Consider the following 13,876-nt stretch of genomic DNA (forward strand, 5'->3'; position numbering starts at 1 on the left):
TTAACATTGAATATTTCAAAATTCAAAATTATTTTTTGTGAAGAGGATCTTGAAATTCACAACTTGTGAGTATTTCTCGTCCCGTTTTTGTTCATAAAAATCCATTTAAATACCTGATGTAATGTTGAACATCCAAAAGTCAATGAAGTTTTATGAAAAGTCAAAACTGAACCACAGATATTCACTCATTATAAAATGAGTTATTTCATTCATGCAGCATGCAGACTACAAGCAAACACAGGCAGGATTATTCTCACCTTTACCTGCTCTATATGTCTTGGCTTGATTGACTGGCATGGGCGTCATAGGTATAGGATACAGAGGCTTAAGGAAATAAAAAGAAAATGAAGATTAAGCTCTCAAGATATTAGGAATGTATCTTACCACTTTCTCTTAGTTGTATATTACTAGAGAGCTAGCTCTAAAGTTTTCTGATTCTTAATAGTCATTAAAAAGATAAAGTCACACCCACAGCTAAAAGGACAAATCCTGAACTACAGTAAATCTAAATCATCTTTCTGACCAGAAAACATTTTCATAGTTAGGTCCTTATACCAACAATATTCCACACTGCATGCCTCCACTTTTTAGAGAAAAATTGGGGGGGTGGGGGGGAGAGGGTGACTCACCACACAGCATGTGGGACTTTAGTTCCCTGTGTGTGTGCTTAGTTGCTCAGTCATGTCTGACTCTGCGACCCCACGGACTGCAGTCTACTAGGCTCCTCTGTACATGGGGATTCTCCAGGCAAGAATACTGGAGTGGGCTGCCATACCCTCCTCCAGGGGATCTTCCCAACCCAGGGATTGAACCCTAGTCTCCCTTATTGCAGGAGAATTTTTTACTGTCTGAGCCATCAGGGAAGCACCTTAGTTCCCTGACCAGGGATCAAACCCAGGTCCCTTGCAGTGGAAGCACAGAGGTCTAACCAATGGACCCCCAGGGAAGTCTCATGGCTCCACTTTTAAATATCTCTGTTACACCATCACTGCAAGTCACTGCGCACCTACAGAACACTTGGTGTCAAACATAAATAACTTACAGAGGATAAATGAACAAGTCAAATTCTATGACTCACTTGCACGCCCGGGCTCACAGGGACCGGATACATCATATTTGGTGCAAAACAAACAGGCTGAGTATAAACTGGAGTTGGCTGCTGATGACCCACCATAGATGGGCTAGGTTGTGCTTGAGGACGAGGCGAAGTTGGGGTGGTAGAAGGCTTTGGCTACAAAAACAAAAATCAACTATCTTAAGGTGAAAAGGTAAATATTACTGCAATCTGAGGACTGGTTTCCCCATCTTTCTCAGTTTTACTCAGTGTTAGTTAGTATCTCTTAATGAAAGTTATCTCAGAGAAAATAAACCTGCAAGTGTTTCAAATAAAAAAAAGAAATACTTGGTAGAAAGTTAATGTAAATGTTATATCAATTAATCAACAATGCTATTAAAAATAGTGATATCTTTAAGTGTTTTGGAAAAAAGTGTTTTTAAAAATTAATCTTTTAAAAAACGTATCTTTCAAAGTCAGTAAAATAACAACAGTATATCAATGAACCTGAGAGCCTAGCAGGCCAACCATCTTCAAATTCTGAGTCAGAAAGATTAAAAAATTTGCCTCAGACTACATTATTAATTGATAAAACTAGATTTTTTTCTTATGGTTCAAAAATATATATTAATTACCACATAAGAAAAAGGAACTTTAACTAGAAGTTGTTTCAGCATACTGTAACTGAATTTAGATGGCAGGTATGGAAAAAGACGTATTACTACTACTAATTTTTTTTTTTTTTTTAAGAGACTAGATTTACTACAAAGAGAGAGAGAAACTTACCTGAGAAAAGGAACGAGGGTTGAACTCCTTTGCATTGGGATTCAACGTTGATTTCCTCACTTGCCTACACCAGAAAAAAATAAAGGCCAGTGAAATCTGCATGGAACTTATGCCACTATAGTCTTTTATACCTGACAGCTTTTTAAAAACTGCTAAATTTAAGTAATTCTCACTAGGAGATCATTCTCTTCCTTAAAACACACACATACATACTTCCCACTGCTTAATCTGGTAATTGCTAGTCAAAAAAAGACAATTTTTTAAAAAGTGAAATATGCAAAGCTTTTGAGCAACCAACAAAAACAACCTGAAGACAGTAGCCCCTTCTAAAATATATTTAAAAGCAATCCTTAATATATCAAGTCTCTAATATGTAGTAATTTTTTTCTGTGACAGTGTTTCCTATACAAAGTATCTTGGGAAAAATCATAACTATAATAAAAACTTTTGCCTCAAATCAAGAATAAGTGCTCCCTGACGTATCAACAAGCTGCATTCCAAAAGTTCAGCTGTTTAACAGCGTTGTAGGGAATGCAGAACAAATCAGCCAATGGTGGTGTGATTAGATTCTAAGACTGGCCCACAAAAGCCCCACTTAATTGATAAGGGGCACCAGAATTTTCTCTCTTCTTGGCAGTGGCAGTTCTTAGCTCTAGCAACACAGCAAGGAGGTGGGTACTGACTAGCATACAGGGGATATCAGTCCCAAACCCAGTAATTTTCCAACTCCCTGTATATTTACAAATTAGCCATGCTTAATTTATGCATAGAGTTGTTTTTTTTTTTTTGCCAAGGGATGGAAAAACATGGGAGGAGGGAAGAAGAGTATAGGGTGCAATGACTTAACTGACTTAAAATGTTATTTGTTAAGACCAGTTGTATTTAAGTTGAGGGTTACATATAAAGCAGTCTAAAAGTCTAGATAAATTCTGGAGTTGGAAGGTCCTGGACACGTTAAGGGAAAGTGAAGCAAAAGGGTGTGCTAAATTCCAGGTTTACTCACTCAGCTGCGTCTTTCTTCTCCTCTTTATCTTCTTTCTCTTGTTTACATCCTGGACTGGAAGTCTGAACCCCTTGGGATGTGACCTCAGGTCCCCTCTTGTGCTCCGTGTTACTGAGGACTGAAGGGGAAATGCTGGGGCTGCTCGGCTTGCTGCTGCCACTGGTGCAGTTGCTGCTATTTTCAATGAAAGAATCCTTAGCATTTGGTTCAATTTTGTCTTTGATCAAATCTCTTGATTTTTCTCCCTCTCTATTTTTGTTTAGCAGCTGATCCATAGATTCAGAAGTAGAACTTGGCTGTAACTAAATAAAGGAAATAATTATACTTAAATATTTTAAATAACTCTAGTAATCATTTTTTTTCCCGTGAGCACAAACTAGTATTGGTAAGCATGAAATATTCTGAGTAACGTTCTGTTCATACTTTACAAGTAATGTTTTCATTATAAGGCAACAATAATGAAATGTCTATACAACCTAACTATAGTCATGTGAGCACTCAAATGTCCTAGCCTGAAAACTCTGTACTGAGTGCATACCATGTGTCAGAAATTGTGTGTGCTGGAATAGTTCCTATCCTCCCAAAGCTTTCCATCTGGATGAGATCAGACACTAACCAACTAGCGTAAATGGGGATTCCAGAGGAAAAAGCAACTCATGGAAAGAGAAGGCTTCTCAATGAAAATGTCATCTAAAGTGGCAAAGATATTAGGGGTTTGGGGAGAGTTTCAAAAAGGGAGTAATACACTAAGTAAAAGAAAAGAAACTGCACGTTTAAAGACCCAAAGGAAAGGAAGAAGATGGCCCTATGTGAAATAGAAAAGTACTGGTAACTGCAGCAAGAATGGACACAAAGTGAGTCAAGAAACGATAAGCTCACCCAAGAGGAACAAGATGATAAAAGGACTTGAAAGCTATGCTCAGGATTCTAGCTTTTAATTCTCAGGATAATCAGAAGTCACTGAAGAATTTTAAGCAAGATTTACAGTTTACAAAGATAAGTGTAGCAGCCCTGTGGAAAATGAACTGGAGGAAGCTGAGTAAGGGTGTAGAGAGACTTGTTATGCATGTTGGACTAAGACCTGGGCTTGACTTTGAGAAGTGGTGGGTTGGAAATTCTGAAGTAAGTGGATTCAGAGGGAGACCTGACTAGACATGCAGGTCAGTTAAGACTTTATAACCTATAAGGTATAGGAAACCACAAAACAGAAGCACCAACAACAAGAGCCGAAGACAAACACGTTGGTAACATATGTGATGGGGTTTTTAAGTTTGCAGACTAGAAGCAAGCATTGCTACTATTGTCTGATAATGACTTAAGATGCCCTACTCCACAGAAGAAAGAAAACAGGGATAGCTGAAGGGAAAGAAAAGGAAAAGGGAATCATTAGGTCCCAATGGTGGAAATGAGAATAAATCCAAGCAACAGCCCAAGGCAGTAAGAATAAGCTAAAGAGCAACTGCACAGAAAAAGAGGCTGTAAGACTAGAGAGGGACAAACTATCTCCTGAGCCTCAAGAAAGGCAGACCAACGTCAAAATCTCACTACTGGGAGCCTTGGTGTCCTGGCAAGCAGTACCACACATCTCAGGGACTTCTCAAGTTTCACTGCATCACTAATATAGTTACAGAGCCTCAAGTAGTTGAAGGCAGAAAGTGATAACAACATTTGGACACAGTCAGAATTTAAGTCACAATACAGGTACTTAATGTTTTACCAAGGCTATACGTTTGCAATAGTTTGAAATCTGAGAGCGTGATACTTCTAGCTTGTTTTTTCTAGAGATTTCTTTGGTTATTCAGGGTCTTTTGTGATTCCATACAATTTCTACTTTTGTGTTTTTTCTGTGAAAAAAATCCATTGGAATTTTGATAGGATTGCACTGAATCTGTAGATTGCTTTGGACAATGGGTATTTTATAGGAAAAGTAAAATTCTTATGTGACTCAGTAAAAAACCCATGGTTGCCAGTGTAATTTTGCTTTATCTATATTTTGGTAATAATTAATATTTACTGAGTATATACTATGAGTCAAGAACGGTATTAAAACCGTTTATAGGCAGTATCTCATTAATTCTCACAAGAACACAATGAAGTAGGTTCTACAATTATCCCATTTGGGCTCAGGGGAATCTAGATAACATGCCTCAATGTTGTACTGAGGACAAGATATAAACATAGATCATATACTTATCTCCAAAATCCACACCATTAAGCTGTAACAGATTGAATTATTAGCAATTCTTTTACACAAATAAAGCTATCAGCACCCTGCACTGAGCTATATTAGAGCTTCTTGATGGCACTCTGAGCAGAGGGGCCCCAGAACTGTAGGATACTCCTATTTCTGTCTGAGTGAAGGACCACAGATTTTGTGAACCATCATAGTTTATGGCCATGTGCACACCATGAGAGTGGCTATGATGATTCATTCATTGAACACTGCAGCACACAGAATGCATTAGCTACTGTCCAAACCACTGCTGGAGGATGAAACACACAGATGGTGAGCCCTATCTTATTAGCCATGTGACATGCGGGTAAGTTAATTTATCTTTGCCTCAGTTTCCTGATATACACATTTCAGAAACACACAGAACCTGCTTCAAAATGATGACAATAAAGGATTTATTACATAAGCTCTTAGAACAGTCTCTGATACATAGGAAATAATAGTTAAACTAATAACATTCCTTTATCTAAAGATAATTATAAAGCCCATCCTCAAACATTCTTTTACAATCATTTCTTTGCTTTCTAGTATTCACTTACAGACCAGACAGTTATTTATAAGAGACTCAATAATGCTTTTGAATTTTCAGGTCCCCCAAAATATTGAGAAGTCCCAAAGAAATAAGTTCTAAAGCTGAAACTACACAGAACTTTAAAGAGTCAAGTATTAAAGGTTTATAGAAAGTTGTGAACTGATAATATGAAGAGCCAAAATGTTTTCTATTAAATGAAGAAACAATAAACTTAAAAAAATACACTAACACTAGTATAGACGGTATGGTACTGGCAAAAAGGACAGACATATCAAGATCTATGCAGGAAAAGTGAGTATAACTATACACTCCCAACTTTGTGGTTAAATGATTTTCAGCAAAGGTGCAAAGTCACTTCAATTCAATCTAATTCAATGTCTTTTCAAAAGATGGTGCTGGGACAAGTGATATCCATTGGTAAAAGACTGAATTTGAAACCCTATCAAAACTATGTTTTAAAAATCACTCAAAATATAAATTGGTGCAGCCACTATGGAGAACAGTATGGAGGTTCCTTAAAAAAACCAAAATTGAGTTACGATATGAACCAGCAATCCTACTCCTGGGTATGTATCCAGAAAAGATAAAAACTCTAATTCAAAAAGATATGTACACCCCAATGTTCATCAGCAGCACTATTTACAATAACCACGACACATAAGTGACCTAGATATACACATCAACACATGAATGGATAAAGATGTGTGCTGTGTATACACACACAATCAGCCATAAAAGAAGAATATGTCATTTGGATAAACATGTGTGCTGTGTATACACACACAATCAGCCATAAAAGATGAATATGTCATTTGTATTATTTGCAACATGGCTGGACCTAGAGATTATCATACTAAGTGAAGTAAGTCAGGCAGAAAAAGGTAAATATATGACATGGAATCTAAAAAAACAACACAAACAAACATACTTATATTACAGAAATAAATGCACAGAAAATAACTCATTGTTATAAAAGGGGAAGGGAGGGGATATATAAGGAGTTTGAGATTAACAGATATAATGCTACAAAAATGAAATATAAAAAATACATGGAACTACTGTAAGGCACAGGGAACTACATTCAGTATCAAGTAATAACTTACAATGGAAAAGAATCTGAGAAAGAATACACACATATGGAACTGAACCACTTTGCTATACACCTGAAACTAACACAACACTGTAAATCAGCTACACTTCAACTTAAAAAATTAACTCAAAATGGAATCCAGCTCTAAGTGACACTTTTAGAAGAAAACAGTAAATCTTTATGACTATAGATTAGGCAATGGTTTATTAGATATGACAACAAAAGCACAAGGAACAGAAGAAAAAAAACAAGATGAATTGGACTGCATCAAAATTATAAATTTTGTGCTTCAAGGGTCAATATCAAGAAAGTGAACAGACAACCCACAGAAAGGAAGAAATTGCAAACCCTATATCTGATGCAAGACTTGTACACAGAATAAACAGAGAACTTTCACAATTCAATAAAAAGATAACTCAATTTTTAAAATGGGCAAAGATCTGAATAAACATTTCTCCAAAGAAGACATACAAATGAGCAATCAACACATATATAAAAAGATGCTCAATAGCATCAGCTGTCAGAAAAATGCAAGTCAAAACCACAATCAAAACAACAAATAGTAACAAGTGTTGGTAAAGATGTGGAGAAACAGGAACCCTCATATACTACCGGTGGGAATGTAACATAGTGCAGCTGCTTTGGCGAAGAATCAAGTTTTCCTCAAAAGGTGAAGGACAGAGGTACCAGACAAAACAGAAATTCCACTCTTAGGTATATACTCAGGAGAAATGAAAACATATGGTCACACAAAAACTGTATACTAATATTCACAGCAGCATTATTCACTATAGTCAAAAAGAACCCAAAGACACATCAACTGATGATAAATGAATAAATAAAATATGATCTATCCACACAATGGAATATTATTCATAAAAGTATTGAAGTACTAACATAGGTTACATGGACAAATCTTGAAAACATGATGGTAAGTGAAAAAGCCACTCACAAAAAGGCCATTTATTGCATGGTTCCATGCACATGAAGTGTCCAGAAGAGGCAATCCATGAAGAAAAAGATCAGTGGTTACTGGGGGGTACGGGCGTGGGAGGGGGTGGAAGTGTTTGAAAGCAAATGAGCACTGACTGCTAAGGGCTTATGTGATGGTTGTATAAACTGTGTGAATATACCAAAACCCACTAAACTGTATATTTTAAATGGATAAATTGTATGATATATAAATTATACTTTAATAAAACTGTTAAAAAAAAGTACTATCTCATATACTTCAAAGTAAAAATTTTCTTTCCTTCATAACATAATAAATTCATGCAAGTGTACTATAAGAAGAGAATGAAGGACTGACTGTAAAAAAAAAAAAATACTGACAAAATACAAGTAAATGGGCAAGGACATAACATTTATATCAAACTGAAGATTAAACAAAATAATACCATCTGTGGTTTAGGGATGTATTCACATGCAGTGTAAAGAACCACAAGGAAAGAAACCCTTCACTAGGCAGGAGATGCAGCTGAGGAGGGCAACTACACAGGAGACTGTTTGTTGGAATGCTTGACACATCAAGCTGGTAGTGGGCATCTGGGCAGTCAGTCATTTTTCTTTGTATTGTGTCTATGCATTAACTATAGCTTAAAAAACTAAATTCACAACTGTTAAGAGCATTAAAGTAGAATAAATGTGTTAAAAGTATGAAGTAATATTTAAATTTAATATTTTGAATGGTGCCAGTAAGTTAGGAATGATGCTACTGGCAAAAACTTAAATTTTTAGGAAGCCAGAACACAGGCTAGGAAAAGGCTGGTTTTGCCTTTGATCCATTCAACTTTTATCAGCCTCTGAAAAAAAAGGGGGCTGAATTAATCAGATTTTTCCCCATTAACATGATGTTTCAGGATGATTTCTTGATTTGGTCTCAAAATACACCTTGATATGTACAGTATGTTAGAGTAAATGCTAGGCAAAAGAATGAACAGTCATCTAGGAGAGATCAGATCCAGCAAGTCTTTAGAGAAATGATACTGCAGAAAGATGTCTATCACAATCCATTTGTGCACGAGTATAAATCTGCAACCAGGGTCCAATTGTCATCAAATAATATAATCAAATGAGTATCAAATAACAACTTATGTTGACTTCCAACATCAGAAGTACATTCTCTTTCATTTAGTATCTGTTGTTCTTATCAAATCTCATGATTTTAATTACCTCACATAAAGCATAGGCAAAGACAACTATGAGAATGTTTAGCTTTCTATAAACATGGTTTGATTATTCTGGGTATATATATAATGCATTTTTTAGTACATTTAAAAATTTTTTCTTAAATTCTAATTCATTAGTCAATACTATACTTACCCTAAAATCATTCTTAAATTTCTTTAAATCATCAATCTGTTTTCTATGTTCAGAAACAATTGGTGATATACCTGCAAAATTAAGGAAGTGTTAGATCTAAAATAATTTTAAGCTAAAGATTAGAAATAAATCTGGATCTAACTTAAAATTCTTTTAGGATAGGATGCTAGAAATGAAAATAAATTCTACTATTAAAATAATTAAAAAACTCAACATATTAATTATAGATTTTGACATGTTAAATTACACATTTAAATATGTACAATCCTAAGAAAAAGTATTGACCAAAAAATACTCAATACTGGACATGAGATTAAAACATATTCTCTCTTATTTCTAAAGACTTTTTAAAGCTCTAACCTTTATTTTCAGCTTTTGAGAAGCTGGATGATGTCTCACTGGGCTTCATATTTTCTTTATTCCCTGCAGGAGAGTTTTGCCTCTGATCTTGAAGCCTGGAATCTTTAGCTAGAAAATGATATTTTACAAAAACTCAAAGTTAGATAAAAGCTATAAAAGTAAAATGAGAAAATATTCAACAATTTTGATCCTTTTTGTTTTTACAAAAGAACATTTCCATTTAAATAGAGGCTTTCCAACTTTGCAGACATAGAAACATGAACTTAATTATATCGATATTTACTACCCAGGAATGTAAACTATCTTAACAACACACATTGAAGAATAACAGATGAGATTAGTAGTATTACTTAAACAACTAACTGCATTTATATAAAATTTTAAATGTGCCCTCAAATACACTGTTGTTCTTGTTTAGTCGCTAAGTCATGTCTGACTCTTTTGAGACCCCATGGATCCCCGCCTGCCAGGCTCCTCCATCCAAGGGATTCTTCAGGCAAGAATACTGAAGTGGGTTGCCATTTCCTTCTCCAGGGGATCTTCCCGATCCAGGGATCGAATCCGTATCTCCTACACTGACAGGCGGGTTCTTTCCTACTGAGCTACCAGGAAGTCACTCTCAAATACATACCTAAGAATAAAACAACACAGACACTTTTCGTAAACTGTTAAACCTCTAACACACAACTTCATAAAAGATACTGTGGATCTGGAAGCCCTTTCTTACATACCCTCAAGAGATGGGGTAACAGCTCTGTTGGATGCAGGACTGGCAGGTGTAGGAGATGCAGCTGGTACAGGCATAGCAACAGCTTCAGCTGGGATAATACCAGCTTGGGGAGAAGCAAGAACTGGCCCACTAGGAGTATTTCCAATACTATTCTGTCTGGGAGACCTGGGTCTGTGAGTTTTAGGGGATAATCTTGGAACTACAAGAAAGAGAAAAGTTACCCATTATATTCTCAAGCTAAATGTCACTTCTTCAAAACAGTGTCTCTGAAGGTCTAGGTAAAAGAGTTCTATCTGACCTCCTCCCCCAATTACTCTTTATCCCATCATTCTGTTTTCTTTTCCAAAGTCTCAGGAATAGAGGTGATGATGGAGACAACAAATATCTCAAAAATGAAAGCAATTATTACTAATACCTATGTCCAACAGTAGTTTTCTAACTAAATATATTAATTTTAAAACAAAGTATTTGAAATGAATTTAGAAACTGGATTTCTAAGGCAGGAAAAATGCTACTTTTTAGGATAAAAATAACAACACTCTCTACTAAAAAGTAAGACTGTCTCTTTAAAGTAGGAAGGTGTTGGGGGGATCCTTAAGAAGTAGACTTCTTTGTTCCTCCTTCAAATAATAAACTTGAACATCTTTCAGCAGTTTGCAGCCAATCCTATATACTCCTTAACACATCAAAATTCATGTTGCAGTAATTAAGGAGATCAGGAACTCACTTTAGCTGAGACAGATAATCCAAGGTGGGGTTCATATTTCAGTGACTTTGAAATAAGTATCTAACAGGTTTCATGTTTCATTACAAACCTATTCAGATTCCAAAGATCTAGAGAAAACGGTTCAATTTATTTCACTTTAGTGGTTCTTTACTTTTTTATGTCAAAAGGATCATGGAAGAAAGTATTACTTAACAACTACCTTTTTTCTAATTAATATAGAGTAAACTCTAACACCATTTTGTGCATATCTCTTAACAACTGTGATTTTACTCTTTCACTTCTATAATGCTGTTACTTTCAAAATTCATTTCTGGGTCATCTGAGTAATGTCAAATAATGATACACTGAAGAAATAAATATTTTAGAAATTCTATTTTTTTGTTAATTATTTCCTTGTAATTGAAGACCAAATAAGAAAATAGAAAATTAAAAGGAATTTACAGTAAACTTAAACCTAAAATTATATATGAAGGTGAGCAATGTGTATTAACTAAAGATATTTAATGGAGTTGGGTATATTTTTGTTTGTTTAAAGATTTTTTTTCTTTTAAAAGTCCCATGCATTGATTAACAGAGTTTATGACCAAAAAACACACAATCATTACATGCTCAAACTCTAGTTATCATGGAAGCAATACATTAAGTAGCAAAAGCAGTTTTAACCTAATTCTAAGATCCTGTCAAAGTATATTTTTTACACTTTGATAGCTTCCATCAGCACATTCTTCGGGCTAATCACAGAAAATTTGGGCTCCTGTGTTTGTTATTCCTTACAAGTGAAATATGGTCAGGAATTAGTGCCATATATAGATACTAAAGAAACCCACAGGACCTAGGCCCAGAATATTGCCTGGTATAAACGAGGATATCAACAAAAATGTATGGGAAGAATGGGGGGTGGGGGAAAGAAATACATAGCACTGTAAGCCCAAAATATTAATAAATGTCTGTGAAAGAATCAATGAACAAGGCTGCTAAGAAGACATGAAATATGATCCCTCCAAATGTTGTTTATGTACTATATTTGCCTTCCATTTGAGTGGAACTTTATAAAACTATAAAGTATATTCATATTTATGAACCCCATATGAATCTCACCTAAAATCAGAGAATAGACTAGGGAAAAATTACTTTACTCACTGAGAAAACTGAAATTCAGGATGATCACATGATTTGCCCTTAACATATGGTGAATAACTGGTAGAGCCCAAAATAAAAATAGTTTTCTCAATTCCTGGTTACTCCACTATTTTTTATACACATAGACTTCCTCACATAGAGCTCAAGCTCAGCCCTTTTCACATCCAGTAGAATAACAAAATGAACACTGTTATTACACTCCAAGCCAAGTGTCACCTACCTCCGCTGACCACGGATGACCATGTGCCCCCTGCAGGACTGGTCCTTGCTGTTGGAGGAGCAGCTGCTTCACTTGGTGGGGTATGGGATACAAATTCTAGGCCACTGGAAATGGAACCCCTCCCAGCAGAAACTCTGTGATTTCGAGGGTGTCGCTGGGCCTTTGGGGACATCCTTGGAGGCCCTAAGAAAGGAACAGTGAACATCACATAAATGCCACAATGTCCATCAGTACTACTTTTCTGCTAAATACACACAGCCCATTCTTTCTCTTTCCCTTCCTCCCTTTCCCTCACACACACACATATTCTCCCACTTTCTCTTTCATTCCATCTTGGTTTAAAAAAAGAAAATAAGCACCATACATATTTTTGGCCATACTTTTTCAGAATTATTTTGTGGAATGCCATAAAATTTTATAAATAAATTTTATTTTGTTCCCTTTTATTTTTTTAAAAAAAGGGAAGGATGCAGTTGGTGGTAAGAAATCAAATAAGATGTCACAGCTCTTCAAAGATCTTAGCAATTTGTTTAATCTATATCCATTATTTGTAGGTATATAAAAATAAGTATGACAAAATGTTAATAAAGTTATAGCTATATGATGAAATAAATTTTTAACATACACTTTTAGCTTTCTCCCTCAAATTTGCTGTATTACTTCTAAGACTAGGAAAAAAAAATTACTGAACAAAAAACTACTTTGATACACCTTTGTAGTAGCTAAAACAAAAACAAAAACAAAAAACAGTCCTCACCTGTAGAGTGTCTCAGACTAAACAGGCTGTGAACTGAAACTTCTATGGCTAAGGCACTGGTTTGTATACTAGAGTAATTTACATCTGGGGAAGAAATTTGCACTATATGAATCATCAAAATCCCACATCAATCAATTGTCACATTAGTGATTTCTGTTTATAAAGAAGTCTACTATGCATTGAAGCAAAAGTGTCAGGTGAAAACAGTGAATACAATGACTCTTACAACAGAAACCTGACAGTGGTAACACTTGGCAAACTCATTCTTAATGCCAAAGCCAATGCTTCTCACCTTCTTTTTTTTTTTTTTTTTTTGCCCATGCTACGTTGGAGTGTGAGATCTTAGTTTCCTGACCAGGGATCGAACCTGTACCTCCTGCAGTGGAAACCAGAGTCTTAACCACTGGGCCATCAGGTAAGTCCCTTGCCAAACTCTTTAGGATGTCAAATTAATTTGTGTCCTCAATAGGAATACAATCATGAGCACAGTCTTACAAAGAGTGTTACTATAATTTTTAACTGGAGATATAATTTATATTGAAGATGAGTTAAGAACTGGGTATTTAAATATTCATACATATTTTTTACATCCTTTTACAGGAAAAGACCAAGAAAGATGGCTGACGCAGCTCAGTGAAATCAAACTAACTTTAAAAAGTTCAGTTTTTGGCAAGATGTGAAATACTTATAGAAAGAAAATTTATTCTAAACACAGAAAACCATTGTATTTCATAGTTTTATTTTGAGGTTCACATTTTAAAAATGCTTCAGTGTCACCTAACTATATGACTAGAAAACACTAATTCTAATTAGTTAAAAAGAAAAACTGAATAATGTAGCCTCCCTGAACATGCAAAAGGTAAACTTTTATGTGAATCTGTACATCTAACAGTGGTGAACAAGCTCACATTCAGTAATGTGA

At 35.3% G+C, this 13,876-nt stretch overlaps 1 protein-coding gene across 9 annotated transcripts in view; it reads right to left on the reverse strand.

Moving 5' to 3' along the window:
* The window catches only part of ATXN2 (ataxin 2), a 101,621-nt gene that overhangs the window by 25,866 nt on the left and 61,879 nt on the right, over positions 1-13,876 (reverse strand). For 5 of the 9 annotated variants that reach the window (XM_061384801.1, XM_061384798.1, XM_061384794.1 and 2 more), the window contains 8 exons: positions 12,198-12,380; positions 10,112-10,309; positions 9,381-9,488; positions 9,021-9,091; positions 2,844-3,145; positions 1,841-1,904; positions 1,079-1,231; positions 258-324 (listed from right to left, as the gene is read on the reverse strand). In XM_061384801.1, coding sequence (XP_061240785.1) covers positions 258-324; positions 1,079-1,231; positions 1,841-1,904; positions 2,844-3,145; positions 9,021-9,091; positions 9,381-9,488; positions 10,112-10,309; positions 12,198-12,380 — 1,146 coding nt within the window. The remainder of the gene's footprint in view (positions 1-257; positions 325-1,078; positions 1,232-1,840; positions 1,905-2,843; positions 3,146-9,020; positions 9,092-9,380; positions 9,489-10,111; positions 10,310-12,197; positions 12,381-13,876) is intronic. The other 4 variants (XM_061384795.1, XM_061384799.1, XM_061384797.1 and 1 more) reach the window with 2 other exon arrangements.

The sequence above is a fragment of the Bos javanicus genome, chromosome 17 (genome assembly GCF_032452875.1).
Source record: "Bos javanicus breed banteng chromosome 17, ARS-OSU_banteng_1.0, whole genome shotgun sequence".
In the NCBI taxonomy this organism is placed as follows: Eukaryota; Metazoa; Chordata; class Mammalia; order Artiodactyla; family Bovidae; genus Bos; species Bos javanicus.